This window comes from Salarias fasciatus, chromosome 13 (assembly GCF_902148845.1).
Source record: "Salarias fasciatus chromosome 13, fSalaFa1.1, whole genome shotgun sequence".
Classification (NCBI taxonomy): Eukaryota; Metazoa; Chordata; class Actinopteri; order Blenniiformes; family Blenniidae; genus Salarias; species Salarias fasciatus.
The window spans coordinates 19,869,053-19,896,590 of NC_043757.1; the positions used below are offsets into that span (position 1 = coordinate 19,869,053).

The following is a 27,538-nucleotide window of genomic DNA, read 5'->3' on the forward strand; positions in this document are numbered from 1 at the left end:
AATCTAAAAAAAACAAACAAAAAAAAATATTAAAAAGGGAAACGTGAAAAATAGCCAAGACAGTTAAAATATGTACATTGGGTGAAACTAAAATGAGTGCCTTTGCAAAAGAAAGCATGACCAGATATAAAAAAAAACCCTTTTAAAATGTCTAAAGGTGTAGTGAAATAGTTAAAACTGCCAAAAATAAAAAAATGTTAAAAATGGCTATATTAAAAAAAGCTTAAGTCACTACAAAATGTAACAACATAAAATAAGCAAAATAGTAAAAGGTCAAAGACCTTAGTAAACTGTAGTTACACAATGTCATAAATGCAATGCATAGCACTAAAGCAAAACTATACAACTTCATGTTTCCCTCGTTTTCAAGGTTAAATAAGTTTCTATAAGAAGTTTCATTTGGTGGAAAGTGGCAAAAAGTTTTAAAGCTTGGGTTGGCTTTTAATTTTAACTCCTGTAATCCACCATTAGCCTGGTGAATTGTCTCCTGAAACCCGTTTAATGTAGCGTGAAAGAACTTGCATGGACCGGGAACAATAATCCAAACTTCGCTTTATTCGAGTGTTTTGAAAGGAGTTCAGGCGGTGTTTGCAAACCCGAGCTGCAGGTTACTGTAATTACTCTAAAAACACAACAGCTAAAAACAACTTGAGTGTTAAAGGAAAGAAAAAGTTGATATTAATCTGCTGTAACCAGCTCGTGAAGAATGTGCGGGCGCGCGGTGCCCAGCGCTGCCCTACCTCTCACCCAGTCCTGCCAGTTCCCCGGCGGCCGCTCGGCTCCTCCCGCTCCGCGCGCCTCTCCTCCTCCCTCCGCCTCGCGCTGCGAAATTATGCAGATCAGTTTGGGACGTCGGTGGAGGAAGAGGAGGAGGAGGAGGAGGGCCGGAGGCAGGGCCAGCGGAATGCTACGTGTCTTGAGTCCCCCTTTTAAAACTCCCAGCCGTCCTCCTTCCCCCTGCCTCACCGCAGCCCGAAGTTTTAGGTAGTTGCGGCCCGAGCGAGCGGCGGACTCCCGGAGACCTCCAGGCCCTCAGCGAGCGTCAAGCCTTCCCCGAAGCCGGTGTTCCAGTGCTGCTCAAGCGGCGTGACGAGAGCGAAATGTCCGGGGTGAAGAAGCTTCGTACGGTGAGGAAAACTCGGGGATAACGGGTGTTGGTGGGCTGGAGGAAGGCAGAGAGAGAGCGAGAGGAGGAGGAGGGGGGCAAGTGAAATCCAAGATGTCATCAGATTAGGTTTACGACAAGTCAAGCCAAGTGTGTGAGATGTCGAACTCCTCCCAGAGTGTGGAAAACGTCAGAGTTACAGTACAGAATCGTATTCAGTAAAAGTCTCCAGTTTGTGAAGAAAACTGCGCCCCCCCCCCCCCCCCCCCCCCCCCCCGAATCCGTACTGTACTGCCAGGTGTGATGGCCACCGTGGGCCTGGGCCCTGAATGGACCAGTTGTTGCAGACATGTATCCCCGTCAATCTGGCCCATTCATAACCCAGGCTGTCTTCAGAGGGCTGAGAAAGGAGCCACTATGTGGAAAGAGGCACGCTGATGCTGCACAGGAATGCAGCTCCACTCAGGCAGCATATGAGGAAGGGGCAGAGAAAACCAGGCGAACGCCGAAAACCCTCAGCGACACTGGAGCAGCATCCACAGAACCTGCCACCCACTGTGCTTATTCAGCAGGAAATCCACTGGTGACGAACAGCCATGTCAGCAACTATCTTGACGCATTTGATAGAAAATTGTGAAATAATTCCTCCTGTGGTGTGCAAAGATAACTAACCGGTTCTATTTTTTTGTTGAGAATTTTTTTGAAGGGGCTTATTGGGAAGTTTTCCCTCAGGTGTGCACTGTAATAAGCAAGTCAATTCATTTTGACGTATCTGAGTCACTGTGGATAGAGAATGGTGGCACATTAAAGTTTTTTGACTGTTATTTTTCACATTTAAAGGCAGTAAGTGGAATCATGTCTGTTCACTTGTTGCTCTCTGTCTGTTCTGTCATTTTCCTCCCTTCTATCCTCTAACATCAGCCAGAAAATCTCCACCTCTGAGCTCATTCTGCTAAAGTTTCTTCCTGTTAAGAGGGAGTTTTTCCTTTCCACCATCTCCTGTGCTTGCTCATGTCGAATTTGGGGTTGACTTGGGTGTTGTACTGTATTTGGCACTATAGAAATAAACTGAATTGAATCAGGGAATAGGCGACTGTTGTTAATATTGTGAATAAGTTTTTGACTTACTGATATGATTAGAACTTTCAATCAAATACATTCTTCAATATTTTTGCTTCCACCAGGCTCAGTAGAGCTGTGCATCATTGTGAAAGTTGATTTAGCAACTATACAGAGCTTTTTACAACAGCTGTTGTTTTTAGATGTTTTAGTCATGCTTGATAGGGTTGTGTGAAATCTCTTAATGCGGGACTGTGAAAACAACAGTTTTACCTTTTGTTCTGTGAAGCAAGTTCAGGTGTGCATCACCCCAGACACTTTGTCACACTGGCTTCACCACAAAAACTCATAATCAGACACTTGTTTGCATCAGTTTTTGGTACTTATGACTATTAATTGGACAAAACAGTCTTCATGCCCCATGAGCGACTCGTTGAAGGAATTGTTTTACTGAATAAATTAAAGTAGTATTGACTCATCAATTGTTTTGACATGTTGAGTTGTTAATTGTGCTGTTAGTTTTGCTGTAACTGTGTGTACATGTGATTTCCCTCGAGAGATTACTCCAGGCTTGATATCAGCATTGTATCTGTTGTGATTTCTTGACCAAAAATAACAGGAGTTAAACTCCAAGCAAGCAGAAAAGAGTTATGCAAGGTTTCCAAGTCGACGTTGATAAGAGTTTTAAGAATGTTCTTTGAGAGGAAAACGATCTTGAACATGTTTCAAGAAACGGGGAAGGCATTGAAGCAATTGTAAGAATTGAAATAAATGACTAAAACAAGCATGGGAAAATTTAACTAAATTTCTGAGTGCTGATGTTAACGTGACATGATGTTACTGACTAACTTGAAATGCGTGTTGAGCTGAAGGAAAGGTTAACTGGTTAAAGACAGGATGGTGACATTGTGTTGTCAATGATGGGATCTCAAGGAACGAGAGGTATTTAAAATGTATGGAAGAGTAAGTCCACGCCTTTCATTATGTTTTTGTCATCCATTGTTCACAGCACCGTGTCAGTAAAGAGGACGTGTCTCAGACGGTCTCAGTGCGCTGACTGCAGTCCCGTGGACGGAATATCTGAACGGTTTGGTGTAGGAAGCTCCTTGCACCATGGGCGGACAGGTCCGAGGCATAAGGATGTGGGGAAGAGGGGAGATTGGGCGCAGAGGGCGAACGTGTGGGCACGAGCACTGCCACATCATCGCTGGGCTGCAGGCAGCACACTGGCCACATTGTCCAGCCAGTCCTCTCCCTCCCTCCACGGCCGCCTTCACCACCCCTCCCCTCCACAAGTCAATGCAGTCCCATTTATCCACAGCCCGGCTGCTTGGAGTCATTTAAAACATGATATCTACACATAAAACTCCAGTAAAGTGAATCCAACCTTTCAAATCGGCCCCAGTTGAACACGAATGGGTGCTTTATATTATATCTGCTAATTTTAGACACTTTGAAACATCTTGTTTGAATTCATTCAATATAGAATATATGAATTAGTTGGTGTCTCTCCAGAAAGCAGAGCCTGAGAAGCAGCTTTTCTGTACATGTGTCGCTTCGTATCAACCAAAGCGTCGACTGCTGTGTTTCTGTATCACCCCATCATGACTTGACTCTGGTTTGCACTTTGCGTCGACCATTTAACTGAGCGGGCGAAGCTCGCTTCACACGCCTCGTTCCTTTTACGTCATTAAATCTTAAATTTTCTTGTCATCTTGTTGCCGTGCCGGTGCGGCAAGTTTCCGCTCATGAGTTCATTAACCTCATTCATTCATCTCCCACACCTAAAACTAAATAGCTGGTTTATTTTTAGCTGTCTTGAGAGTCAAAACGTTTCTTTATCATTTTTTTTTTATTATTTTTATTTTTTTAGTTAATTTCCTTTACTTGTTATTTTGGTATACTGTTTTCCCAACCTTGTAATTTCACACTGTGTGCATACATTTGTATGTTTTTGTGTGTATGGGTTGGGGGGGGGGGGGGTCGGGTGAAATGCTTATATGGTGGAAACAATGCTTAACATCCTGATCAACAGGTTTGATATTTCAAATGAAGAACCCTATTGTTGTTGTTATCACGACATTATTATATCAGCATGACAAGTTCTACAACTACTTCACCTTGGTATGGCATCATTCAATTCTAAACATTAACACAAAGAATATTCTCCATATTTCTCTCTGTCTTTTGAATGATTGTGCAGGTGAGACACAGTATTGAGGGAATGAAAACACATCAAATCCTCTGACATGAAGGATTAATAATGAAGCAAATGAAAATTGGTTCCTTTAGAACTACCTCGCACAGCTTCTGAATTTTGTTCTTTCCTAATTTTTTTTTTTTTTTTTAGGATGTAAACAGGTCGACCAACGTGGTGTACCAGGATCATCATGTCAGTCGGACTAAGAGAGGGCAGGTGGTGGGCACCAGGGGCGGCTTCAGGGGCTGCACCATCTGGCTCACTGGTAAGTTCTCCTCCTCCTCTGCAGCACAGAAAGCATACAGCGAGATCCAGGGTGTGTTCATTGTGCAGCGCAGTTCCGTGCTAGTGTGATCAGGCTGCCATCTGAACCTGTGTTCATCAGAACAACACACAGACAGCACTCTTAATCCAGATCCCAAAGCCGCACCTCCAGTGAGCACACATCCTAAACTGAGTGTAAACGCCGCTGTTGACCGAACTTTTCTGACCAGGATTGTCTGGTGCCGGGAAGACGACCATCAGCTTCGCCCTGGAGGAGTGCCTCGTGTCCCACGGTATTCCTTGCTACTCCCTGGACGGGGACAACATTCGACACGGCCTGAACAAGAACCTGGGCTTCTCGTCTGAAGACCGTGAGGAGAACATCCGGCGCGTGGCCGAGGTGGCCCGGCTGTTCGCAGACGCCGGCCTTGTGTGTGTCACCAGTTTCATTTCTCCTTTCACCAAGGTGAGAAGGCGTTATCAGGAGCTTTTGAAAAATGATGTATAATGCAAATAGTTATTAATTAAGCATCCATACTGAAGTTTACTCCAAAGCAGATATTATTATTAACTTTATGTTTGCAATGATTTTTTTTCTTTCAGGATCGTGCCGAGGCAAGAAAGATCCACGTCGATGCTGGCCTCCCGTTTTTTGAAGTTTTTGTGCACGCTCCTCTCGAGGTGTGCGAGAGCAGGGATGTAAAGGGACTCTACAAGAAAGCCCGTGCCGGAGAGATCAAAGGTTTGTGTGACAATGGCCACTAAACCAAAGTGTCTTCCTGTGTTTTCTGTGCCGCTGCTGTTATTGACACAAGAATATTGAGCCTCATGTAATTTGATTATACCTAACCATACCTCATGCAGGTAAACATGCTTATCGTCCTGATGTGGTTTCACAGTCGTTCATTTATTTATTTTTCCTGTCAGGTTTCACTGGGATTGATTCAGATTATGAGCGCCCCGAGGCACCAGAGCTCGTTCTGAAAACTGGTGAGCTCTCTGTGAATGAATGTCTGAACCAAGTGTTGGATCTACTCATTGACCAGGTACGTGCAACAATGACTAATTGGGTTTTGATACAACGATCACCACAGACTCTTTCTCATTTGTGCCGCACTGTTCATGCTGTGTTTTTTCCCCCCTGCACGCAAAGTACTCAATGTCATTTCTGTTCCTGCTCAGCTCTGTGGCCTGACCAAACAGTCTGAGTGTAAGCCATGTAAATATGAAATGCTAATACCAATAGGTGGGTCAGCACAAAGATTAATAAATCCAAACAGCTTCAGAGACTGAACAAGTCCTGTGTAATCAAGGAGGACATGTAAAAGACATCTTCAATCCAAACAATGATTCAGTGTATAGCACGTCTTCAAAAACTTGTGAAGGTATTACCAGAGAATTAACTCTAAACATTCATGTGTGGATTGGTTTCTTTCGAGGGGGAAAAAAAATACTGCAGCATTTGGTTGCAGCATTGCATGCTAGTTAAGTACTGTGCAAAAGTTACAGGCCAATCGAATGTAATACTGCTTATCCGTCACGTAAGGCTATCAGGAAGGCACCTGATTGGCTCAAAATGCATGCAGCAGTGCAGGAATACAACCCCCAAATATACAGCCATGGTTTGAGTTTTTTTTTTTTTTTTTTTTTTTTAATAAATGAGAGGAAAAAAAACTTCTGGAAGTGATGTTGTGGCCCCAAAGGGTCCTGATCAAGCCTGTGTGGTTCCATCAAGAGACGAAAGACCTGAAACCACTCTTCTGAGAAGACGCAATGACTCTTTGGTGGCTGTTTCAGTTCTCCTTCATCGTGGGCAGTGTAGATTGTTAACCCATTAACCAGCTTGTTTTTAGACTGAAGAAGTCACAGTGCCCAGAACATGCAAACCTCAAAGAGAAACAAGCTAAAGTGAGCTGAGAGTGCTAACCACTATACCATTATGCAATATTCAGGAAGACGTAGAGGAAAAACACACTTAACACACATTTTTAGCTTCTGCAGAGTTTCAAACTATTGGAAACGTTCGTTAAGTCACTGAAGGGCTATTGACACTGTAAACACAGTATGTTCAACACTAACAGATCCTTAGGGAGAAAGAAAATACACATGAGGATGTTTTACTGTACACACACTTTACATGCATTGTAGAACTGGTATTTGTTTTAATATTGTTTTGCATAAAACTGAATTTAAGGCAAGACAAAAGGCTGTGCATGTGTTTCTACAGCAATATAGATAATACTTTCAAAATGCAAATGCAATTGGGCTAAAACTTTTGAACTTCTCCACTTGTAACGTCCTCTCTCTCTCTCTCTCTCTCTCTCTCTCTCTCTCACTCTCTCTCCCTCTGTCTCTCTCTCTCTCTCTCTCTCTCTCTCTCTCTCTCTCTCTCTCTCTCTCTGCGTTCACACAGAATATCGTTCCAAGCGAGATCGTCGAGGAGGTGAACGAGCTCTTCGTTCCCGACAACAAGCTGAATCTGGCTGTGGCCGACGCAAAGACGCTGCCCACCATCAGCATCACCAAGGTAATGTCCCAGCTTTTGCATTCACATCTCTTAAAAGTTACATTTTTATAAAATCAGGTGGCTGTTTTCTGTCTGTATTTGATTTCTTAGTTTTGAAAATTCTGTGGTGTGTAAGCTTTTGTACGTTTCACACACATCCCAAATTCTGGGTTTTTGTTGGCACAAGGATTATTAGAGTCCGGTCTGTCGACGCAGAGACACAAGTAAAACCTCAGAACAGTGGCACCACTGGTTTCCTGTTAATGGAAAAGCATGTTGAGACAGTCTCATTCCTTCTCACTGTAATTACAGGCTTGTTGCTCAATATCAAGATTTCAAATGTACAGTGCACGTTTGCGTCAAACTATATACCGTCAGAGTTCTGAAACTGAAGAACAAGTTCTCACTCTGCTGATTGTTGCTCGTCCGCAGCTGGATCTGCAGTGGGTGCAGGTTTTGGCAGAAGGCTGGGCGAGTCCCCTGAAGGGCTTCATGAGGGAGAAAGAGTTCCTCCAAGTCCTCCACTTTGGGAACCTGTTGGACGGTGAGAGACAGCCGCGCTGTTCCCTGTTCGTTACTGGGAAAACTGGGCCGAAGTGCACACTTGCCTGTTATTTGTACCCGTTACTGTAACGTTTATCTCAACACTGACGCAGGTGGTGCCATCAACATGTCGGTCCCCATCGTCCTGCCGGTCAGCACCGAGGTCAAGGAGGCGCTGGATGGCAGCACGGCAGTAGCGCTGGAGTACCAAGGGTCGCGCGTGGCTATTCTCAGGAACCCTGAGTTCTACGAGCACCGCAAGGAGGAACGGTGCGCCAGACAGTGGGGCACCACCTGCCCAAAGCACCCCTACATCAAGGTAGCCAGACTCTTTGGTTGTTGTAGAAAGCTAAATATTAAACCCAAGACTCTAATGATGACATTAAGGGATTTTAGTGAGCGAAACACACGTGTCTTGCGTTGACCATCAGATGGTCATGGAAGGAGGCGACTGGCTGGTCGGCGGCGACCTGGAGGTGCTGGAGCGGATCAAGTGGAACGACAATCTCGACGACTACCGCCTCACCCCGAGGGAGCTCAAGCAGAAGTTCAAAGAAATGGAAGCAGGTGAGGTAAAAAAAAAAAAAAAAAAGGTATTCCACCGCTGTGAAGACAAAGATCACAAAGTAACACTTCCTGCTCGAGAAAAAGTTCATGACGGAATCTTTTCAGCTGCTGAAAACTGCGCTTCCAACATGAAGGCAATGCACCCTTTGTCTTTCAGACGAGCTTGACAAAGGAGCAGATGAAAACAGTAGAAGGGTAAATGCCTAGCTGCATGGGTTTTGTGATGTGTTTTGTCACCAGTGGAGAAACTACAGTTTGAGTTCAGAATGTCATCACCTCCCTCACTGTGAATGACGCCGTGTCAACATATTGTTTGTACTTTGCTCGTTTTTGTGTTGCGTTTCTCTTCCCGGCGTGAGCATGTTGGCATCAGAAAGGTTTTAAACTCCATAAACTAGCAGTTTGGACACTTTCCAACTGTAACAACCCTCAAGATCCATTGAATATGTTTATTTCTGTAAAAAGCATAAAGTTAATCAGTCAAAGGAAGTCGTGCCAGAGTGGCACTGTGTGTGACAGCGTATGAAAGACTTACACAAAGCAAACAATAATGATCATGTTTGCCTTGTGCGAGTATGGCTCATGAACTCTTCTGAGAATGAAAAGAATAAGGATTACCTATATTTACATAGCACCCTCTATAAACAAAGTGCAGCCAAAAATGCGTCACACGAAGTAATAAATGATTAATATTAACAGGAGATAAGACACTAAAAACAGAATTAAATGATAAAAAAGATAAGCATTAAAAATTAAGATTAAGACGGAAGATTGCGTTATAAAAAAATGAAAAATAATATCTGTTGGAGCTATTTGTTAATTCTGTGTAAAGAAGAAAGTCACTGGAGGACAAAAACAAAATACTGCTTCATCACACATCTTCAGAACACGTGAGCACAGTGTGGAACATATTCAGATGAACAGGCATGAAGATACAAGGCTGTGTTTTAAAAGCCTTTAAAAACCAATTAAAGACTTGGTCCTAAAAGATACATGCAGCCCTTTAAGGGATGCTTCAACTGGTGTCATGTGATTTCTCATTTTAGATATCGGCACTTAAACTTATTCAGTGTTGTTGGACGCATAATAACTCCCAGCAGCTTGAAATGATTGATGGAGTATGGGAAATATATGATTTTGATGCCAAGTTTATTCTTAGTCTATTTGAGTTCATTAGAAGGCATGTGAGCATGTTTGTGGCTGAAGTGCACCATAGTCTTTCCTTTTTGTATTGTACAGAATGATTTGAGTGCATGTTATTTCATCTTCTTTATTCTAATTGTTATTTTTCTTTCCCTCTCTTCGTTTTCGCCCTCCACAGATGCGATTTTCGCCTTCCAGCTGCGTAACCCGGTCCACAATGGACACGCCCTGCTCATGCAAGACACTAAGCGGCGTCTGCTGGAGCGCGGATACAAAAAGCCGGTTCTCCTGCTCCACCCCCTGGGCGGCTGGACCAAAGACGACGACGTACCTCTGGAGTGGAGGATGAAGCAGCACGCCGCGGTCTTGGAGGAGGGCGTCCTGGACCCGGCCAACACCATCGTCGCGATCTTCCCGTCACCGATGATGTACGCCGGGCCCACAGAGGTGAGGACGGAATGAGGATGGTTCAGGTTTTTTGTCCGTGCGGCTCTCTGACCGAATGCCAAACCGCTCATCCCCCAGGTCCAGTGGCACTGTAGAGCCAGAATGGTCGCCGGAGCAAACTTTTACATCGTCGGCCGGGACCCCGCAGGCATGCCGCACCCGGACACAAAGAAAGACTTGTACGAACCCACCCACGGATCCAAGGTGCTCACCATGGCTCCCGGCCTCACCTCCGTGGAGATCATCCCCTTCAGGGTAGCAGCTTACAACAAGACAAAGAAAGCCATGGACTTTTTCTGCCCGGAGCGGTGAGTAAACACGGAGCTTTTTCAACACAATCAGGTTATAAGTATAAGATCGTTTTTTTTTTTTTGTTTGTTTGTTTGTTTGTTTGTGTGTTCGCAGAAAAGATGTCACATGAATGTACAAAACGTTAACAATTGAAAGAGAAGGAAGAATACAATACAATAGAAATACTTTATTAATCTGTGCTCTCTTTCCTTCTATCTCACAGTAAGGCTGAGTTCGAGTTCATATCGGGAACCAAGATGAGGAACCTGGCTCGGAGCGGGGAGAACCCTCCTGACGGCTTCATGGCACCCAAGGCCTGGAAAGTGCTGGTGGAGTACTACTCCACAGCTCAGAAGAAGGAGTAACCAGCGCCGAGCTCTCGGGCCGTGGAGCGAGGAAGCTGGTTGTTGGAGCAGGGAAACAGTGTGTGTTTTCCTCTTTTGTGGGATGGGTTCAAATGATGTGTTTTCATGGCTGGGGCGGCTGTTTTGTCTTCACCAAATCAAAATGAACTGTCTTTGAAGAAACCCCAGCTATACAAAGACTTGTGGGCTTTAATATGCTGTCATCAATCTCCTCTATTAATTTGGATAGGAATACCCAAATTAATTTTTTTTCCATGATATTTTATTTTTTAAAAGAATCCTGTTATTTTAATATATTTTTTAACTTAAGGGCATTGCAATAACTTTTCTATGCAGACGATGTGCAAGCTTCGAAATATAGTGCAGAGACATTTTACTTCCTTTCGACATGTTGGAGAAAATCTAAAGAGGCTTCGACACCACATTGACCCATGAGATATTAAATTTAAAGAGGAGATAAAGTAAATATATTACAAATGCACTCATGAAGTTCTGACCTCACACCTAATACGTATGTTCAGTTGACGACTGGAAGGAACTCGCCAAAGAGCTCTCGTCTTAAACTGGTAAGGTTTACAAGTTGTCATAGTTTGGGTTTCTTTTCAGAAGCATTGCATTTTTTTTTTACATTCCTATGAAACCACGTGATTTATGCAGTACATGTTTAAAAGCATATTAACTTAAGATATGTATTTTAATAAATTAATAACTTGAAAATCTTTTTTTATATCTATTTTATAAGTTTAGGAGCACAAACAGGAAAAATCATTTTATGTAGTTACTTGTAATATCTGAAGGATCCAGAAAAAAAAAACAATAAGTGCACGTTTCACCTTTGGTGTCTTTTTAACATGGAATTATATCACTGTCTGTCCAGTCTTATGTGACCTGAATGGAAGTTACAATGTAGGTTTTTGTCACTACACACAACTTGTGCCTTTTTTTAGATTCTGGTTGCTAAATAAGTAATCTTTTTACATGTTATTGTGAAACACTATATAATGTGAAATTGGCTTTCATCTCTTTAGCCATCAATATGGAAGTGATTGTTGTTTCTTTCTGATATTTATGCAAAAAAAAAAAGTCTGAGATTTGTGGAACTTTAAGAAGTGGGCATGCATGAATGCAGTTATAGGACGGTGCAGAAAAATGCAGTAATATAATAAATGACGTTACTTTGAACTGTGCTCGACTGGTTTGTACTTTCACCTGAATAAAATGAATTTTCATCCATCCGTTTTATTGCACGGAGGGCTTACGGTTTTGCAATCTGCATCTTTGTGCAAGGAGTAGTGAGGCTGAAGTTCAGGTGAGTGTCGTGTGGCTGTGTTTGGCTGTGAAGACTGAAGTGCAGTGGCGCCACCTGCCTGCAGTAACCGGCATGCAAACAAAAATAGTCCTGGCAGTGCGCTGAAAAGCACACTGGCACTTCAGGTTGCTGTGATTGTTGAACTCTGATCCACTTGACTGTCTGAAAAAGACCCAAATGCAGTCATACCCCCTTTCATCGTTGTCCAAACACATGATTTATGTTAAACAAAGCGATTCTGGACCAGCAGCAATTATCTGTGAAAATATTAATCAAAATTCTGTAATAAATTGTGGCACACTTGCAGCCCAAAACAATGGGTTCCTCTCAGGGTTGGCTTTGACTGCTTGATCTTTTCGATCAGATTACAGACACCCTGAGTCGCTTTTAAATTACACTTAAGAGATGGTCGCGTGAACTTGGAGGTCTGATTAATGTTGCTAGTCATTAAGCTGTAAGAGCTTATGAGCATTCTTCTATGAGGAGAACCAGTCCCCGCTTTAAGAAGCAGATTCCCAATTAGCCTTACATAGGATCAGATCATTTAATCTGCGATGTTCCAGGTAACCCCATTTAAATCTGCTGAACTGCACCCTCAGTGCTTTATGAAATCTCCAACCACTGTACATCCAACATGTCATGTCAGTGCCGAATGACCAGGCAGCTGCTCGTCCTACATATTTCTGAATACAGACAAAAACTGTTTCAGCATCTGACAATGTAAGAAATACAAGCCACATTTCCTCTCAGGTGTTCAGTTCACTTCGGATATTAGAAAGGTTCTATATGTGAGGTGAAATATGATCTGAGATGGTTTATGAATCAACAATTATGCAACTTAAACAATTCATGATGATTTGGGATGTGAGCACTGATGCCTGTAGGGCTTTTATCCTGTGGGCCAATTCGTCAATGAAAAAAGTCCACCTCTTGCTCAGCTCACTTTTTAATTCATTCATGTCCAATCCTACAGTAAGATGAAATATTAAATCAAAGCACGTGCGCAGGCCAGAGGTGCATCTACAGAAAGCCACACCTGCACACATAAAGGGAGAATGTAACTATCAACTTGCTTAAAGAAAATTTGCTTGTAAAGAAAAAAAAAAAACAGTTTCACTGAGGGGAGAGTGTGGCGTTACTTTGCTGAAACTGATATTCGGTGCATAGAGTGTAACAGAGGAATCCTGAAATCAGAATATTATCAGGACATTTTAGGGAGAAAGGTTTCACCAAATGTCAGAAAAATGTTTTGAAAGTGTGGACTTTTACATCTTTCATCGGGACAACAACATAAAGAGCAGCCCAAACGAAATTTTGAATAAAAAGGTGTGTCTTGAATCTGCCAGCATTGAGTACTGTCTAAAATAAAGTTTAATGAACTGAAAGTTGCTACTGCAAACGGGACTCTGATGGACATAAACCTATTATGATTCAACGGCAACAAACAAACAAATATAATTCTAAAAACAAGATTTTCTTTTTATTAAGATGTAACACATTACTAAAATTTATCTCTCTCTTTTTTTTTTGGTCGTCAAAATCTGCAGTTATTATCTTTGTGACAGTATTTATCAGAGGTGATGTGAGATGTTTCTTAAGATGCACAATTTCTGCAGCAAAACATACAGATTGGTCACTCATTTCACTTTACCAGCAGTAAGGAACATGTCAAACTTTTGATTATAAATGTCTGATGGTCTTACTGAGTGCCATCTCCAATTAACAAACCAAAAAGTTGCTTTTGTGAATGTCTGAGGTTAACCTTTATTTGTACTTTTTACATTCTTGGAGGTGATCCATGGGAGGAGACCCTCTGGTGCACCCAGGGGCCATATGTGGCCCTCTAGCTCTGTTTGACTGGCCATCAGGGTGTCACTAGAACATCCTGACTGAAATTAAAAACACTGTTGTTATTATTATGTTATTATTAACTTTAATACATCTGCAATGATTTCTCTTTTCTTTTTCACTTTTTTTGGGCTTTACTAAATTATTGGTTGTGTGTTCCCCCTAGGCTAGGAGAGCAAACAATTGTTACCTTACATTTTTTGGTGTTTCACTGTGGAAAGAAAAAAAGGTTAATGAAAAAATATAGTTTTTATTTTGCAGTGTTCTGAACCTGAAACTTAAAAAAACTGTAATAACTTCAAAACAGAGACTGGGAAAGACTGAAAAAAGTGACGTGAAACAACAGTTGAGCACAAGACTTGTGCAAAAATCTGCTTTTCATCAGGAGATAATTCTGATTTAGCAAATCTTGACTCATTGTAAATCTTGGCACCAATAATAGTGTTAATTCTTCATGTGGCCCTTTGGGATACAAGGAATGCAAACTTTGTTACACCCCTGTTCTATATGGATGAAAAGATTTTTAATTGCTGTTATAATTTTGCAGTCAGATTTTGACTATTGTGCAAAACTTCTTCTTATATCATAATCTGGAAAATATATGTATTTTTAATTGAAAACTGTTGTTTAGTATTATGCAAAATCAACAAATTTCAAATCTTATTAGTTGATTCAGCAATATTCAAAATCACCTACCATGGAGTTAAATTGTTATCACAGTGTTTTATCCATTGCATGCTATGATCATGTTTAATAACCTTAAATAATGAGTGTGTCATAAAATACCCCAAAATGAATAATGTTGCAATGATTTAGATTTGATTTGTGGAGATATGGAAACTAAAACAAGCTGTGATTATATAAAAAGTCAAAATCTCCTTTCACGAGGAATTAAATGTGGTATAATCGATAGGCACAGTTAGTCTGTGGGGCTGAAATGACAGTTTAAACCGCGAATAGTGACATTATGTTGGAAACTTCCCTAATTACAGCCACACGTGATCACTTTGACAGAAGGGAGCGTCGCATGCGGACATGCTTTATCCTTCCGCCAGATGCACGAAATAACTCCGCTTTAGCGCTCTTACCGGCTAAAAACGCGTGCTTGGGTTAGCAGGTGGTTCCCGGCGCTTGGTGTTAATTGCTGAGTTGATATGATATAATTCTGCATTTGCGTGCTTTATTTGGAGCTGCGGGACTATGTGCTGAGGGCGGCGGGATACGTGTTGTAAAATCCCAGCCTGCGCTACCTTCTTTTTTTCCTTCGGTGGAGGCCATGATGGGAGCCTGAGAGTTCAGCTGGAGCGGCAGCGGAGAGAAAAGAAGATGATTCCCCGGGACCGAGCTGTCAAACCTGCCTCTGCGCGCTTTTAATCCGCGTATAGTCCGTATACATTCAAGGTGGAGCCTGTCACTCTTTTTCAGATGTGTTCTCGGCGGTCGGTTGATGACAATGTTGAATCGTTAGGAGGCTTTTGGATCGAAAAAGGAGGTAGCGTTAGCTGCGCTAGCTAGCTAGTTAGCTAGCGAGCTAGCTACGTCTTTACGGGTTTCGAGAACCGGTGAGTTCCCCGCTCTTCTGCTGTCGATCCCGGCAGCTGCCGCTGAGCCGTCAGCTTGGACCGTGTTCGGGATCGAAGGGTGTTTCCGAGGACAACTGCATGTATTTTATTCGGAGGGTGTTTGCAAGACTAATTGCAGGATTTGGGGAAAGTCGGGCCTGCGCGGAGGAGCACAGCAAGGCCCGTCTTTATGATCCAGAGGAAGCCCATATAATCCCACCGACAGCTACTGCCAGCCCCGCTGGCTCTCTACGAGGACCTGCAGAAATCCAGCCACCGAGAGCGGGGCCACACTGACTGCGACATACACGCCACCAGACGGCCGAGACTCGATAAACCTGTTTTTATCATTTACCACATATAGACTCCTGTCACCTGCCACAATGGCTGGGATTTTAAAAGAAATGGTCAGCCGGAACAAAAGGAGATACCAAGAGGATGGTTTCGACTTGGACTTAACATGTATCCTTCCACCTTCCTCTTTTTTCCCCCCCCTCACAGCTTGCATTGATCAGTAAGGTGAAACGGTTGCTTTGCTGAGTGGATGTGGAGCCAGCCAGCGGAGTAACGTGAGGTTAGTTAGCTCCGCGGCTACTCGAGTTAGCTCGCTGGCTAGTTTGCTGTCACCCAGCGTGTTTGAAAGATGGTGGATCTGTCAAAGCGGCACGCATAAATGTCACAGTCATGTTATAGCTGGAAAGCCCCGGTCAGCCGGACAGTGGTTTGTGTGTGTATGTGGCTGTGTTATAACATTCGTGGGCCTGATGGATTGCATACCAGTCTGCCAGCGATGGGCTGTGTTGAGATGATTTTTTTTTTTTTTTTTTTTTTTTTTTTTTGGGGGGGGGGGGGGGGGGGGGGGTTCGTTTCACTGACTATAGCTTGTCTTAAGAAACCACGATTAATTGATGGATTTTGTTTTGCAAATATTGACCGAAAATTAATCAGTGCATGGATGCAACGCTTTAAATCTGTAATGTCACGATTGTCGTGATCAAAACGATCACAGTAACATGGCAGTGCTGATGAAATGTGTTGAAAATGTCCAGTTGTACGCACAGAAATTATCTTCCCAAATGTGTGTTAACACTAAATTTCTTTTGCATTTATTGGGACTGTATTTGACACAAATTCAAATATTTAGTCCTCTCATATGCTTTATTTATTGCTATCACGTAGCCCATATGTGCTTTTATGTAAAAAAAAAAAAAATACATTCAAGAATGATCAACTAACTTATTTAAGATGCAAGATGGATTTATCCTAATAAGTACAAAAAATGAAAGGCCAGCTTAAAATGAAAGTATTTGCTTGATCAGGCCTTGTTAGTGATTTCGATAGGAAAGATTGGGGTTGGATTTAAAAGGGTATAGACAGATTTGAACAAAAGAAAGAGAAGTGTACTTTCCCAGATATGTTTGGAGGCTTTTCTCACCAGGTGTGTGGAAATTGAGAATGACCAAAATTCAGCCCAAGATAAAAATCTGTGGAGCCATATGTATATATATTTTTGAACTAGTTGTGGAAAAAAGAAATAGTTTCTCCTGTATCTGGAGGACTGAGGCTAGCCCAGTCTGATGCTGGACACAATAGAAATCACTTTTTCAATCCACCGAGTTTCACGAACCTTTCGCAAACAAGAGAAATGGTACTGCAGCTATCCACGATTTTGTTCTATATCTGGTTTATCAGTACAGACTTCTGCAATCAGCTGGGAGTGTATCTCCTGCTTGATCTCACCTTTGACCTGAGCCCACACACTGTGTCCTCTTTGGGTGCTGATGTTATTTTATGAAAATTTGGAGAAATGACAAAATATCATCAGCCATCATTTCAACTTTGAAGACAAACCATGTGTGTGTCCTCAGTCATGTGTTTCCACCGTTAATAGCTGACCTGGTTCACTGCTGAGGTATCACCCGACACTAAAGTTAGTGCGCTTGCTTATTTGCTTTGCAGTATAATAGATTAGTGGTTGACCGTGACCAGCCAAATGCAAAGTGTGATGTGTGACAGTGCTGAGTGAGTCACGGTTAAAGGTAGGGTGGAGGTTTGGTGCACTTGACCTTGTGTGTGGATGTCAAGCTGCATGGTTGGCTCTTTTTGAGTCCTGAGAGTGGTACTTAGGACTTAGGAGGTGACGCCAGAGGCTACATAAATGATGAATGAGTTGGCACAATATTAATCTGCTACAAATTAGATAATTTGTCTGGCTTTACATTTTTCACCTAATCCAGCTTCATAAAGTAGAAACTTTTTCGTTTGCTCAGACTGCAGTGAGAACAATTGGCAAGTATATTTTGAATGGTTTGACTTGTGGTTGTGCAAAAGACATATGGAGAGGTCATTTTAGACCTTTGGATGTAGTTTTCATAACTCATAGATGCTATTAATCTGTTCCAGAAAGATTTGCACAAACTGTAGGGTCTCCCTGGTTCCTTTGTATTAACCTCTGTATTAACATGAGAACTCTTTCTTAGTAGCTTTTCTTCAGACAGAAAGGAAATGTATAGCTCAATTCAGCGCTGCCACTAAATATAGCAACAGAATGAACTGATTTCAGGAAGAGCTGACAGCTGTGATGTATGTGTGATTGCAGATGCTGAAATGTGTGTTTCTCAGCCATTTGATCAGATGTTTGTCACCTGGTTTTGTAATGTGGTATATCTAGTGTCATGTCTGACTGTGCAGTGCCTGCACAGCTTTGTGCAAGTGTGAAGGGAGGGCACGTCGATCAAAGGTAGCATCTTTCATCTTCTTGAAGTCCTCTCTTGTTCAGATGTGGGCCCTTTCGAACTCTCCCTTTTATCATTTTTGGCATGGAGTCTAAAAACAATATGGGCTCACTGCAGTTATGTAATGCAGTATCACAGTTCTGGGAATTGCCCTTAAAATAGAGTTGCCAGTGATCTTGTATCAGCATTGCCGTCTGAGTGCTCTCTCCCTCTCTTACCCTCTCAACCCACCATCTCTCCTCTGCTCTTTTCCTTTACTACTCCCACTGTAATTCACCCTCCCTCTGCTTGCCCCCCTTTTTTTTTTTCTCTGCTCTCCTCCTTTCCTGTCCCCCCCTCCTCCTCACTTATGCTCACTGGTCCCCCCCCTCTTCTTGTGCTCAGTTGTGGATTTGGTGTATGCATAGAGCCAGGGCAGGGCTGGCTTTAAAGAAAAGGCGTGCCTAAAGCAGCCGATTTTCCTTTTTTTTCCCCCCCTCTCTCTCTCCCCCCTCCCTTTTTCCCTCCTACTTGGAGCTTCCGTCAGGGGTCCCGCATATGCACTTCCTCCCAGCTGCAGAGACCAAGCCCCCCATGCCCTGAGCTCAGGCTCTCCTGGGAGTTAGGAGCTTTTCAAAAACACTTAGAATAGTCTGACTAGGATCATTTGGCTCATTACATAGCAAGGAACACATATATTTGGCTCCAAATTAAATCTTGGATACATTGCTGAGCATGACAATAGGACAATAGTTTAGCTTGGTAATTTTCAAATAATGATAGATTTATTGATAGGCTTGGTTGAAAACTGCTGTGTAAAGCTGCACCAGGTCGCTCTCCTTTAAAGAATATATTCGGAGTAAATCTGTGCAAAATTGCATTCTTCTTTGTTCTGTCTTGTACAGTTGCGATAAGTACATGATGAAAAGGGTCCCCTCCTTGCCTGTGCAGGTACTCGAGGCAGAGTTGTGGTTTTTTTGCATAGAGGCTTGCCAGCTGGAGCTTTTTCACCAAAGTTGTCAGACACGTGTGTCCAATTTTTCTGACCAGTTAAAAAGTGATTTGTCTGAGGGAAAAAAATATAAAGTCGCAACGCATCCAATTAGAAAAAATTCAGCTTTTCTATTTTTGACACCGTGGCACAGGAAGTGTAAGAAAAGGTTGCCCTTTAGTCAGTGGTTAGTGTGAAATCTCACAGCTTATGGTGACGTGCAGACTTCAGTTACAGGTAGGCGTTGCAGCCGAGCCTCAAAGACATGCATGCCAACTGAATTATTCTTTTCGCTGCAATGTGATGCTGATGTGTGCCTTTAAGATTGTATGTGTGTCACCATGTAATCGGCCGTGACATTTTCCATCAGAGTCTTGTGCTGAAATATGGAGTCCCATCCAGCGATGCCGGGCAACTGTGCAGGCAGGCGTGTGTGTGGCACGCGAAAAGTGCCGCCACCGCCGCCCAAAGTTCAGTCTTTGTGGTTCTGTCTCTGTGTATGTTACACACATGCAGGATTTAACTTCTGCAACAGCTTGCAGGTCGTTACACACAGCTTTTTCTTTTTTTCTTCCTTTTCTCCCCCCATCGTACTCCTGTGACTTGATGTGGCCTGCATTCAACCTCACTGATATTCAAATTAGTCCGACTGAGCTCAAACGAGAGATAAGCCGAACATTTGCGATCGTCCCAATATAACTTTGGGCTCTAAAAATACATGCAGGTCAGGGAGCGGAGGCTCTCCTCGTGCAGCCACATGTGGGCCTGGCTGAAGCAGGAGCACTGTTACTCCCGTCCTCCATGCCTGCTCCTCACTGTCAAGGCCATCTGTCACAACATGCAACCACACACGCTCACACTGATCGGCGCCCCTCGTTTACGATGCTGCCCATCCATAGCTTACAGCAACACTCTCATAATCTCACAGAGCAAAACTTTTTTTTCCTTTTTTTTTTTTTTTGACCGTTTTCCTTTTGATGAAATTCAAGACCACTAACTCTGCAGCGTAATGGATGACAGTTGATCCTTGATTTATGAATATTACAGCAGGTTGTTTTGCATGTATGTTAGCTGCAGATTATTAGCTGAGCTTCTTTCAAATGGCAAATGGATCCATCCATCTTCTATGCTGCTTTATCCTGCTTAGGATTGTGGGGCACCAGAGCTGATCCCAGCTGACTGTGGGTTAAGACCGGGTACAACCTGGAACCATCAGTAGTTCATCAAGGGGCAAACAGAAAGCACTGGTAAATTAAGTCACCATTTGACGTTAAAAACACCTTTTTTTTTTCTTTTTCTTTTTTTTTTTTTTTTGGGGGGGGGGGGGGGTAGGAAACTGAAGCGCCAGAAACAAAAATCTGTCATGCACAGGGAGAAGGTGAAATCTCCAATCCAGACAGTAACAGGAGACATCGTTAAAATACAGGAATCATGGCATATTGAAGCGAAAATTGGAAAAAAAAACAAAAAAAAAAACAGCAGAAATGCAGCATAACGGTCTTCACTAATAAGCAGGAAACAAGACTTCATATGTATTACATAATTATGCATCTAGATACATATGAAATTTGATGTTTGAATGTTGAATATATTTTCAATATGTGAAAAAAGAAAATATATTAAAAAAAAAGTAAGAACTTACAGTGAAAATGAATGCTTGAAATTTAGTTTGACAGCAAAAATGGCAACGCAGGTTTGCAGCTAAAAGATCAGCGTTGTGCTTGTTTAGAAGTGGTTGACAGTGACGGTCAACGCTGCTGAGAGCAAAAGATGAAAATTACATCAGCTGAATGACTTCCTGTGCTAGAACTTCAGCAATGTTCAGTTGAAATTTGACCTTTATTTTTTTATTTTACTTTGCTGATCAAGAAATAGATTAAGCTAATCAAATAAAACCATTTGAACTCTTGACTTTTTATCTCTTAACTCTTAAAAAGTACTCAAATTTTGTTATGTAACTGTTCAGTCAGTTGTCTGCTGCTGGATGACTTGATGGCATCGACTAAGTTTTTGGTTTAAAACAAAAAAAGAAGAAGTCTGATTTGAATTCACGTGCAAGGCACATGCTTCCTTAACTCCTGCTTGAACAGATATCTACCCAAACATCATTGCTATGGGCTTCCCTGCAGAGAGACTTGAAGGCGTGTACAGAAACAATATAGACGATGTAGTACGGTGAGTAACGCTTCTGTTGGGCTCTCATGGGGGAAAAAAAATGCACATTTTTATGAATTGATTTGTTTCCTCCCCACTAATCATGCTGCCTGAATATGTTTCCCCTTGCAAACAGGTTTTTGGATTCGAAGCATAAAAACCATTACAAAATCTACAACCTGTAAGTGTCCCACACACTGTTTGTATCCAAGCTGATCTGTTTACTTCCCAACTTCCTCTGTGATCTCTAACTGGATTCTCCTCTTCCCATTTCAGCTGCGCAGAAAGACACTACGATGCTGCCAAATTTAACTGCAGAGGTAGGCTGCTTCACGTCTTTCTCCAGGCTGATCCGAGAACCAAATGACACAAATCCACTCAAAATGTTCACTGTCTTCTGTGTCGCCTTTGCTGACCTGTTCTTCGGTGGTCTTGTCCCCCCCCCCTCCCCTCCCCTCACGTTTTTGTCGCGCATCAGTTGCACAGTACCCCTTCGAAGACCACAACCCTCCTCAGCTGGAGCTAATTAAGCCGTTTTGTGAAGACCTGGACCAGTGGCTCAGCGAGGATGACAATCACGTGGCGGCCATCCACTGTAAAGCCGGGAAGGGCCGCACCGGAGTCATGATCTGCGCTTATCTCCTCCATCGTGGCAAATTCCTGGAGGCCCACGAAGCACTTGACTTTTACGGGGAAGTCAGAACAAGAGACAAGAAGGTAAAGAGACGCTGCAGCACAACGAGCTCATGTAGAGTGTGGTACATCTTCTTAAAAGAAATAAAAACAACTAAAAACTGGTTTATCCCTTCAGGACTCACAGTGAATTCATTCACCTAGTGTCCCTCATGAGCTCACTCTCTTCTGACTGTTGCTGACAAGTTTCTCAGTCTTTAAGCATTGTTGCATGTTTTATTGTTGCAGGGAGTAACGATCCCGAGCCAGCGCCGTTACGTCTACTACTACAGCTACCTACTGAAGAACCAGCTAGAGTACAAGCCGGTGGCGCTCCTCTTCCACAAAATGGTGTTCGAGACTCTCCCCATGTTCAGCGGGGGCACCTGCAGTGAGTCATGTTCAACTTCAGCTTCTCAAACCCGGGCGTAGGCAAGGCTGTTCAAGCGGAGTTAGAGCCGTGGGGTTCACCCACGATCCGGTCCGGCACCGGAGCAGGGTCGTCTGAGGTGAAGCCGGGCCGCTCTGTGTCCGGCTTCTGAAGCTGAATTGTGCAGGTTTACTTTCAACTGACTTTCGAGGGCAGTTTCTCATGAAGCCCTCTTGTTTCCACTTACCAACAAGACCAACTAATTGTCTGTCATAAAAAATAAAGGAGACAAGTTCAGTCCGATCCTGAGCTGTAATTGAAACTTCAAATGTTTTAAGATCATAAGATGTCTTTCTTTACTTTTAATGGCTCAGAAAGTCGAGTTAAAGCTGAGAAAGGATGTAGTTGAGTCGTCGTTTAGCTCCTCGGGCTTCACTTTATATGACTCAGATTCTTTTAATTTGCGCTGTTTAAACTGAGTGGAGTTGCATCAGAGGAAGCGCCACTCGCGCACCGGACGCCGCTCCAGCAGTAGTTTTCATGAGCGTCACTAGAAGGAAGTAGCCTGAAAGTCAATTGAGGAATTAAACGCAATGCTCCGTGATTTAGTTTTGCATGTTAAAGCACAGAGCAGTGAGGTGACACGCCGTGTCTGCTGTGGGTTTCAACGGCTCATTCGTGGGTATTTATAATTTCGCTCAGCGCTGGAGTGGGTACTGAGGCGGGCTATGGAACAGCGTGTATGCAAACATTTTGCATTTGTCTCGTTGGCAGAGACGACACAGTCTGACTCTTGCAGCAGGCCCTCACGATACTTTTTCAGCAGTTTTGAAGTTACTGAGCCGATTCTGACCCCATTTACACCTGTCGTTAAAGTGTGTCTTTATCCAGCATGATAGCATATGTGTTGATGTAAGCACAAAAAAAAAAAGTAATCCACAATCGAGAGAAGTTGTTTTTTCAGATGGTAAATTTGACGCTTCTGTAAGCCAGCTTTCACTGCTGCCTCTGTATTGTTGTCTGCCACACTTCGTGCAACTGGCTATACAAAGGAGAAGATTTTTAACCGCAAGCATTTGTTTTCTTTGTGATTTCTACACTTTTGAAATGCCACTCTGTTAGACGCATCAGATTTCCAAGCATATCTGCAATCAGATCTGTGTTTTTGAACAAAGTAAAAATCAGTCACCTGTGGTCACCCTGTTCTTAAACGCATTCTGTGTAAACGCCAAGCACAGTAGTAGGAGCTGCTACTGCTGGTTTTCTATTGATGCTTGCAGCAAGCAAAAGATGAAAGAACTCATGCCATTACAGTTTTTTAAATTTAAAAACTCAGTCAAGTTTAACGTAGTAGCTGATTTTGTACAGGCCCTCATCCAACACACTTGTAAAGACGGGTATTAATGGGGTCGCCCTGATTCTTTTTGCAGAAATTCATTGGTGTTTTCAGGTATCATGTTGCCACTGTTTGCTGAAAACAGTTTTTACGAGTTTAATAGTGTTAATACTCTGTTACGGCCAGAGGAAAGTGGAATAATTCTGCTGCAATGTGTGTGTGAGTCACGCAGTGTTGTGCTCTCTATCTGAATTTGTCCGTTTTTAGTAGTCAGTCAGAAAAAGCACTTTTTCTCCCTTCATGTCTGTGGCTTTTCCACCTTAACACCCGACTGCTGCACAGCTCTCAGCGTATTCATGCTCCTCTTTCTTGCTAACACTCCTTTTTAATAGGCCCTATTCTGAGTTTGACGTCTTCACGCATGTCCACACACACACACACACGGCTCAGGCACATCATTGAAAAGAGAAGACGCTAGTTAAATAGGTCAACATCACACGCATGTTTGTTAAAAGAAAACTCTGATGCTTTGTGGTTGTTTGATTTTCAGCAATCTCCAGTTCCCCCTTTTGTTTCTTCCTTTTTTCTTTTTTTTTTTTTTGTGTATCACACAGCACACACGAGGTTTCACGTCGCATGTCTCAATCGCACACCTCCCTATTAAAAGCCGAGTTCTGTATGTTGTGTTAGAAAAAAGGAAGGAGGAGGGTTGAAAAAAAAAAAAAAAGCTGTGTCCATGTACATATTTGTGTTTGTGCTGTGGAGCCCCTGGCAGGCTAGCCAGACCCCTCTTTTTGTGCTAATCACCTTCTTTCTCTCTAAGGGGACAGTACCGTTAAAAACAGGAGCGAGCCGACCCCTCAGGGCTTCAAGAAAGGGAATTGGCATTGGGGTAAATGAGCTTTTCATCCATTATTATTGTTATCGTTATTATTTCACTCATTTGCTTTGATACGGCCCCAGAGATCCACCAGGCAGGAGCAGACTGAGGTAGACATGTTGCCAAGCAGCATAGGAAAAGCTTATGAAGCCATCTCCAACTCCACCCCCCCCCCTCCCACTCTGGCAACAAGAAGAAAGAGTTAATATTGTATATGCAGTGTGCAGCGCGAGTCCAGCACCGAGCTGTGACTGTCTGTCAGAATAGGGCCCTGGGTCTCTTTGGGTGATGCATTTTGCTGTCTTACTTTCCGTTTTCCTCCTTAATTTTAATTAAATGTTTTTAATACAATGCTTTTGTTGCACTTATTCACTAAAGGGGGGGGGGGGGGCTGCTGTGCTGTTTCTTTTGTCAAACTCATGTAATAACACTGGTGTCCTCTCTCGCTGTCCTGATTCACTCCCCGCTCCCGTCTCACTCATTCCTCTTCCCGTGCTGTCTTGTCTCCTCCCTCCACCTCCTCAACACACCTCACGATCTCGCCCCTCATCCCCGTGCGACGTCGGCGCTTTTTTTGTTTCCCCCGCAGATCCCCAGTTCGTGGTGTACCAGCTGAAAGTGAAGATCCACACGTCGAACCCCGCTCACACGCGGCGCGAGGACAAGCACATGTTTTTCGAATTCCCCCAGCCGCTGCCAGTGTGCGGAGACATCAAAGTGGAGTTCTTCCATAAACAGAATAAGATGATGAAGAAGGTTCGTCGTGTTTATGTCAACTTCAAAAATCTGTGTAACGGAGAGCTTGTTTCAGCCGTGGCTTGCCAGGTCGGAGAACAATACGACGACATCTGACTGAGTCACTTTTTACTCAGCTAAGTGCCACGGATCCCAGCGAACCAACCAAAAATGTAGCTCTCATAGCCTGAAAGTGTCTCATTCCCACAGCAGTGACATGACCTGCAGTGGCGTGAGCCAAGGCTCCGTCCTGCTGCCATAAATACTAAGATGTGTATTTATACATGGCTGAAGATAGAACTGAATACACATTTTGGTGCTATTGGAGTCATGTTTGTTCATAACTACAGTGGCTAAGACCCAGCAAAGTCCAAAAATAGCCGAGCCGCGTTTAGAAAAGAAACTGTATTTGTTTAGAGTTTTTAAAGGCATCAGTAGGGGGCGAGTACACAGAGTTGGATATATTGGGACTGAGTCACGTATGGCTTTTTTCGGTTTGGTTCTTTTGACCATTTTGGCCCCCAGGAGCCTTAGAGTCTTAGATTATTGGCTTAATTCTGGTTTGGTAATTTTTCTGTTTCTGTGCACCTCCCAGGATAAAATGTTTCACTTCTGGGTGAACACCTTCTTCATCCCCGGACCAGAGGAGAGTGCAGACAAGATGGAGAACGGGGCGCTGAACAATGCAGAGAGCCAGCAGAAAGGACCAGAACCAATGACGGGCCAAGGCTCACAACGGGGCGACGGAGTCGCGGACAGCGACAGGGATAGGGCCAAGGACAGCGACAGGGTCAAGGACGGCGACAGGGACAGGTTCAAGGACAGCGACAGGTTCAAGGACAGCGACAGGGACTACCTCATCCTGACGCTCACTAAGAACGACTTAGACAAGGCCAACAAAGACAAAGCTAACCGATACTTCTCGCCAAACTTCAAGGTAAGCAGCTGATTCACGTGCCAAGTTTCTTCATCAACACATTTAAAGACGACACTGAGAGCTCAGCTTGTAGCTTCAGCATGTTACCCATAATGCTGTTTGGTATTGCTTCACTGCAGCTAATTTTTTTTTTTTTTAATGAAGGATTTCTTAAATTTGGATGCAGTTTAAAAATGCAGACATGATTATAGAGGTGATCACAGATGCATCAAACCTTTGGTCCTAAACTGGCCCGTCTGATGGTCTCCAGCCCACAAAATGACTTTGTGTATAAATGTCAGACATGGTTAAATGTGTTAATTTATCCCGAAGAGTAGCTCACATAACCCTGATCTGAGATCTGCAGCAGTGAAAGCTCGCTGCCCTGCTGCTGTTGAGATAGAACAGAACTTGCACAAACTGCAGCCACATAAATTAACCAAGTGTCGGATGGAAGTAAAAGTAGTGATCGCTGATGCTAGATCTGTTTCGTCACTGAGAAAGCTTATTAAATGATTTGTCTGTCCATGTTCATGATGATCTGTCTGCACACACTGAAAGTTGGTTGTCTCAATTTCCAGGTGAAGTTGTATTTTACGAAAACCGTGGAGGAGCCTTCGAATTCTGAGGCTAGCACTTCGACATCCGTCACCCCGGACGTTAGCGACAATGAGCCAGACCATTATCGATATTCAGACACCACTGACTCTGATCCGGAAAATGAACCTTTTGATGAAGAGCAGCACACGCAAATCACGAAAGTGTGAACTCTTTTTAAAAACAGGAAAAGAAGAAATTATACACCAGAAAAAAAAAAGGAGAAAACTTGAATATGAACTCAAAAGAAGAACCTTTGTCCCTTCCCTCCCCCAGACGGCAATAGAATATCACCATGTCAAATGCCAATTTTAGGGAAAAAAGATAAATATCCTGACCAATATATTGTTTTTTAAGTTTATTTTATTTTTCTTTTTTCTTTGGCACGGCCATGTACCATGTGCGAGGTATTGACACTGTTGCCCCATGGGAAAAGGTGCTGTAGCTATAAAAATGTGTTTATATATATATACATACGTATATGTATATACATATATACATGCATATATAAGCAAACTTTTTTTTTTGTGTCAAAGACAATGGAAAGAGTACCACAATCAGGAGACGGGAGTTGAAGTGTGGGAGAAGTTAGAATGATGTACTAGGACTATGCTGCTCCTTCTCCTGTCTAAACCAAGGCCAGTGCTGCAGTCACTTTGTTTCACTCCCTCTCTCCTCCTCCTCCTCCTCCCTTCTCCTCATCTTTTACTCCCCCGCCCTCCTACCCTCCCTCCATTCTCTCCTCCTCCTTCCTATATTCCTTTACTGTGAATGCTTCTTGTGCTCTTTGCAGGCTGTCTCACGTGACTTTTGGCCTTTGTGCAGTGCAAACTGCATGCGGGCAGTGGGTTGGGGGTGGGCGGGGTTATGAAGAGGCTGTGATGATGTCTAAAGCATTGCCATTCCTGTTCCCACTGTGTATACGTTAAATTATGCAGAACAAGGCATCCCATGTAATTGTTAA

The 27,538-nt window shown here is 43.1% G+C and overlaps 2 protein-coding genes across 4 annotated transcripts; both read left to right on the top strand.

The window, feature by feature from the left end:
• Nucleotides 1–995: 995 nt before the first annotated feature.
• LOC115398890 (bifunctional 3'-phosphoadenosine 5'-phosphosulfate synthase 2-like) lies at nt 996–11,599 on the top strand. The gene is made up of 12 exons (XM_030105892.1): nt 996–1,127; nt 4,515–4,629; nt 4,859–5,094; nt 5,232–5,370; nt 5,556–5,674; nt 7,042–7,155; nt 7,567–7,678; nt 7,791–7,996; nt 8,109–8,244; nt 9,566–9,834; nt 9,913–10,142; nt 10,349–11,599. Exons 1-12 carry the CDS (start codon nt 1,101–1,103, stop codon nt 10,488–10,490), a joined length of 1,845 nt encoding a protein of 614 aa, XP_029961752.1. The 5' UTR covers nt 996–1,100; the 3' UTR covers nt 10,491–11,599.
• A 3,200-nt stretch (nt 11,600–14,799) lies between these two features.
• LOC115398893 (phosphatidylinositol 3,4,5-trisphosphate 3-phosphatase and dual-specificity protein phosphatase PTEN) lies at nt 14,800–27,024 on the top strand. 3 transcript variants are annotated; one of them, XM_030105895.1, is made up of 11 exons: nt 14,800–15,671; nt 21,005–21,089; nt 21,205–21,249; nt 21,345–21,388; nt 21,547–21,785; nt 21,990–22,131; nt 24,270–24,338; nt 24,916–25,082; nt 25,657–25,874; nt 25,911–25,998; nt 26,559–27,024. In XM_030105895.1, the coding sequence occupies exons 1-11, from the start codon at nt 15,593–15,595 to the stop codon at nt 26,742–26,744; spliced, it is 1,362 nt and encodes a 453-aa protein (XP_029961755.1). In that variant the 5' UTR covers nt 14,800–15,592; the 3' UTR covers nt 26,745–27,024. The 3 variants fall into 3 exon arrangements, with proteins under 3 accessions (XP_029961755.1, XP_029961756.1, XP_029961754.1); XM_030105894.1 differs by having other exon boundaries at nt 14,814–15,671; nt 25,657–25,998; XM_030105896.1 differs by lacking the exon at nt 24,270–24,338 and having other exon boundaries at nt 14,809–15,671; nt 25,657–25,998.
• Nucleotides 27,025–27,538: the final 514 nt, after the last annotated feature.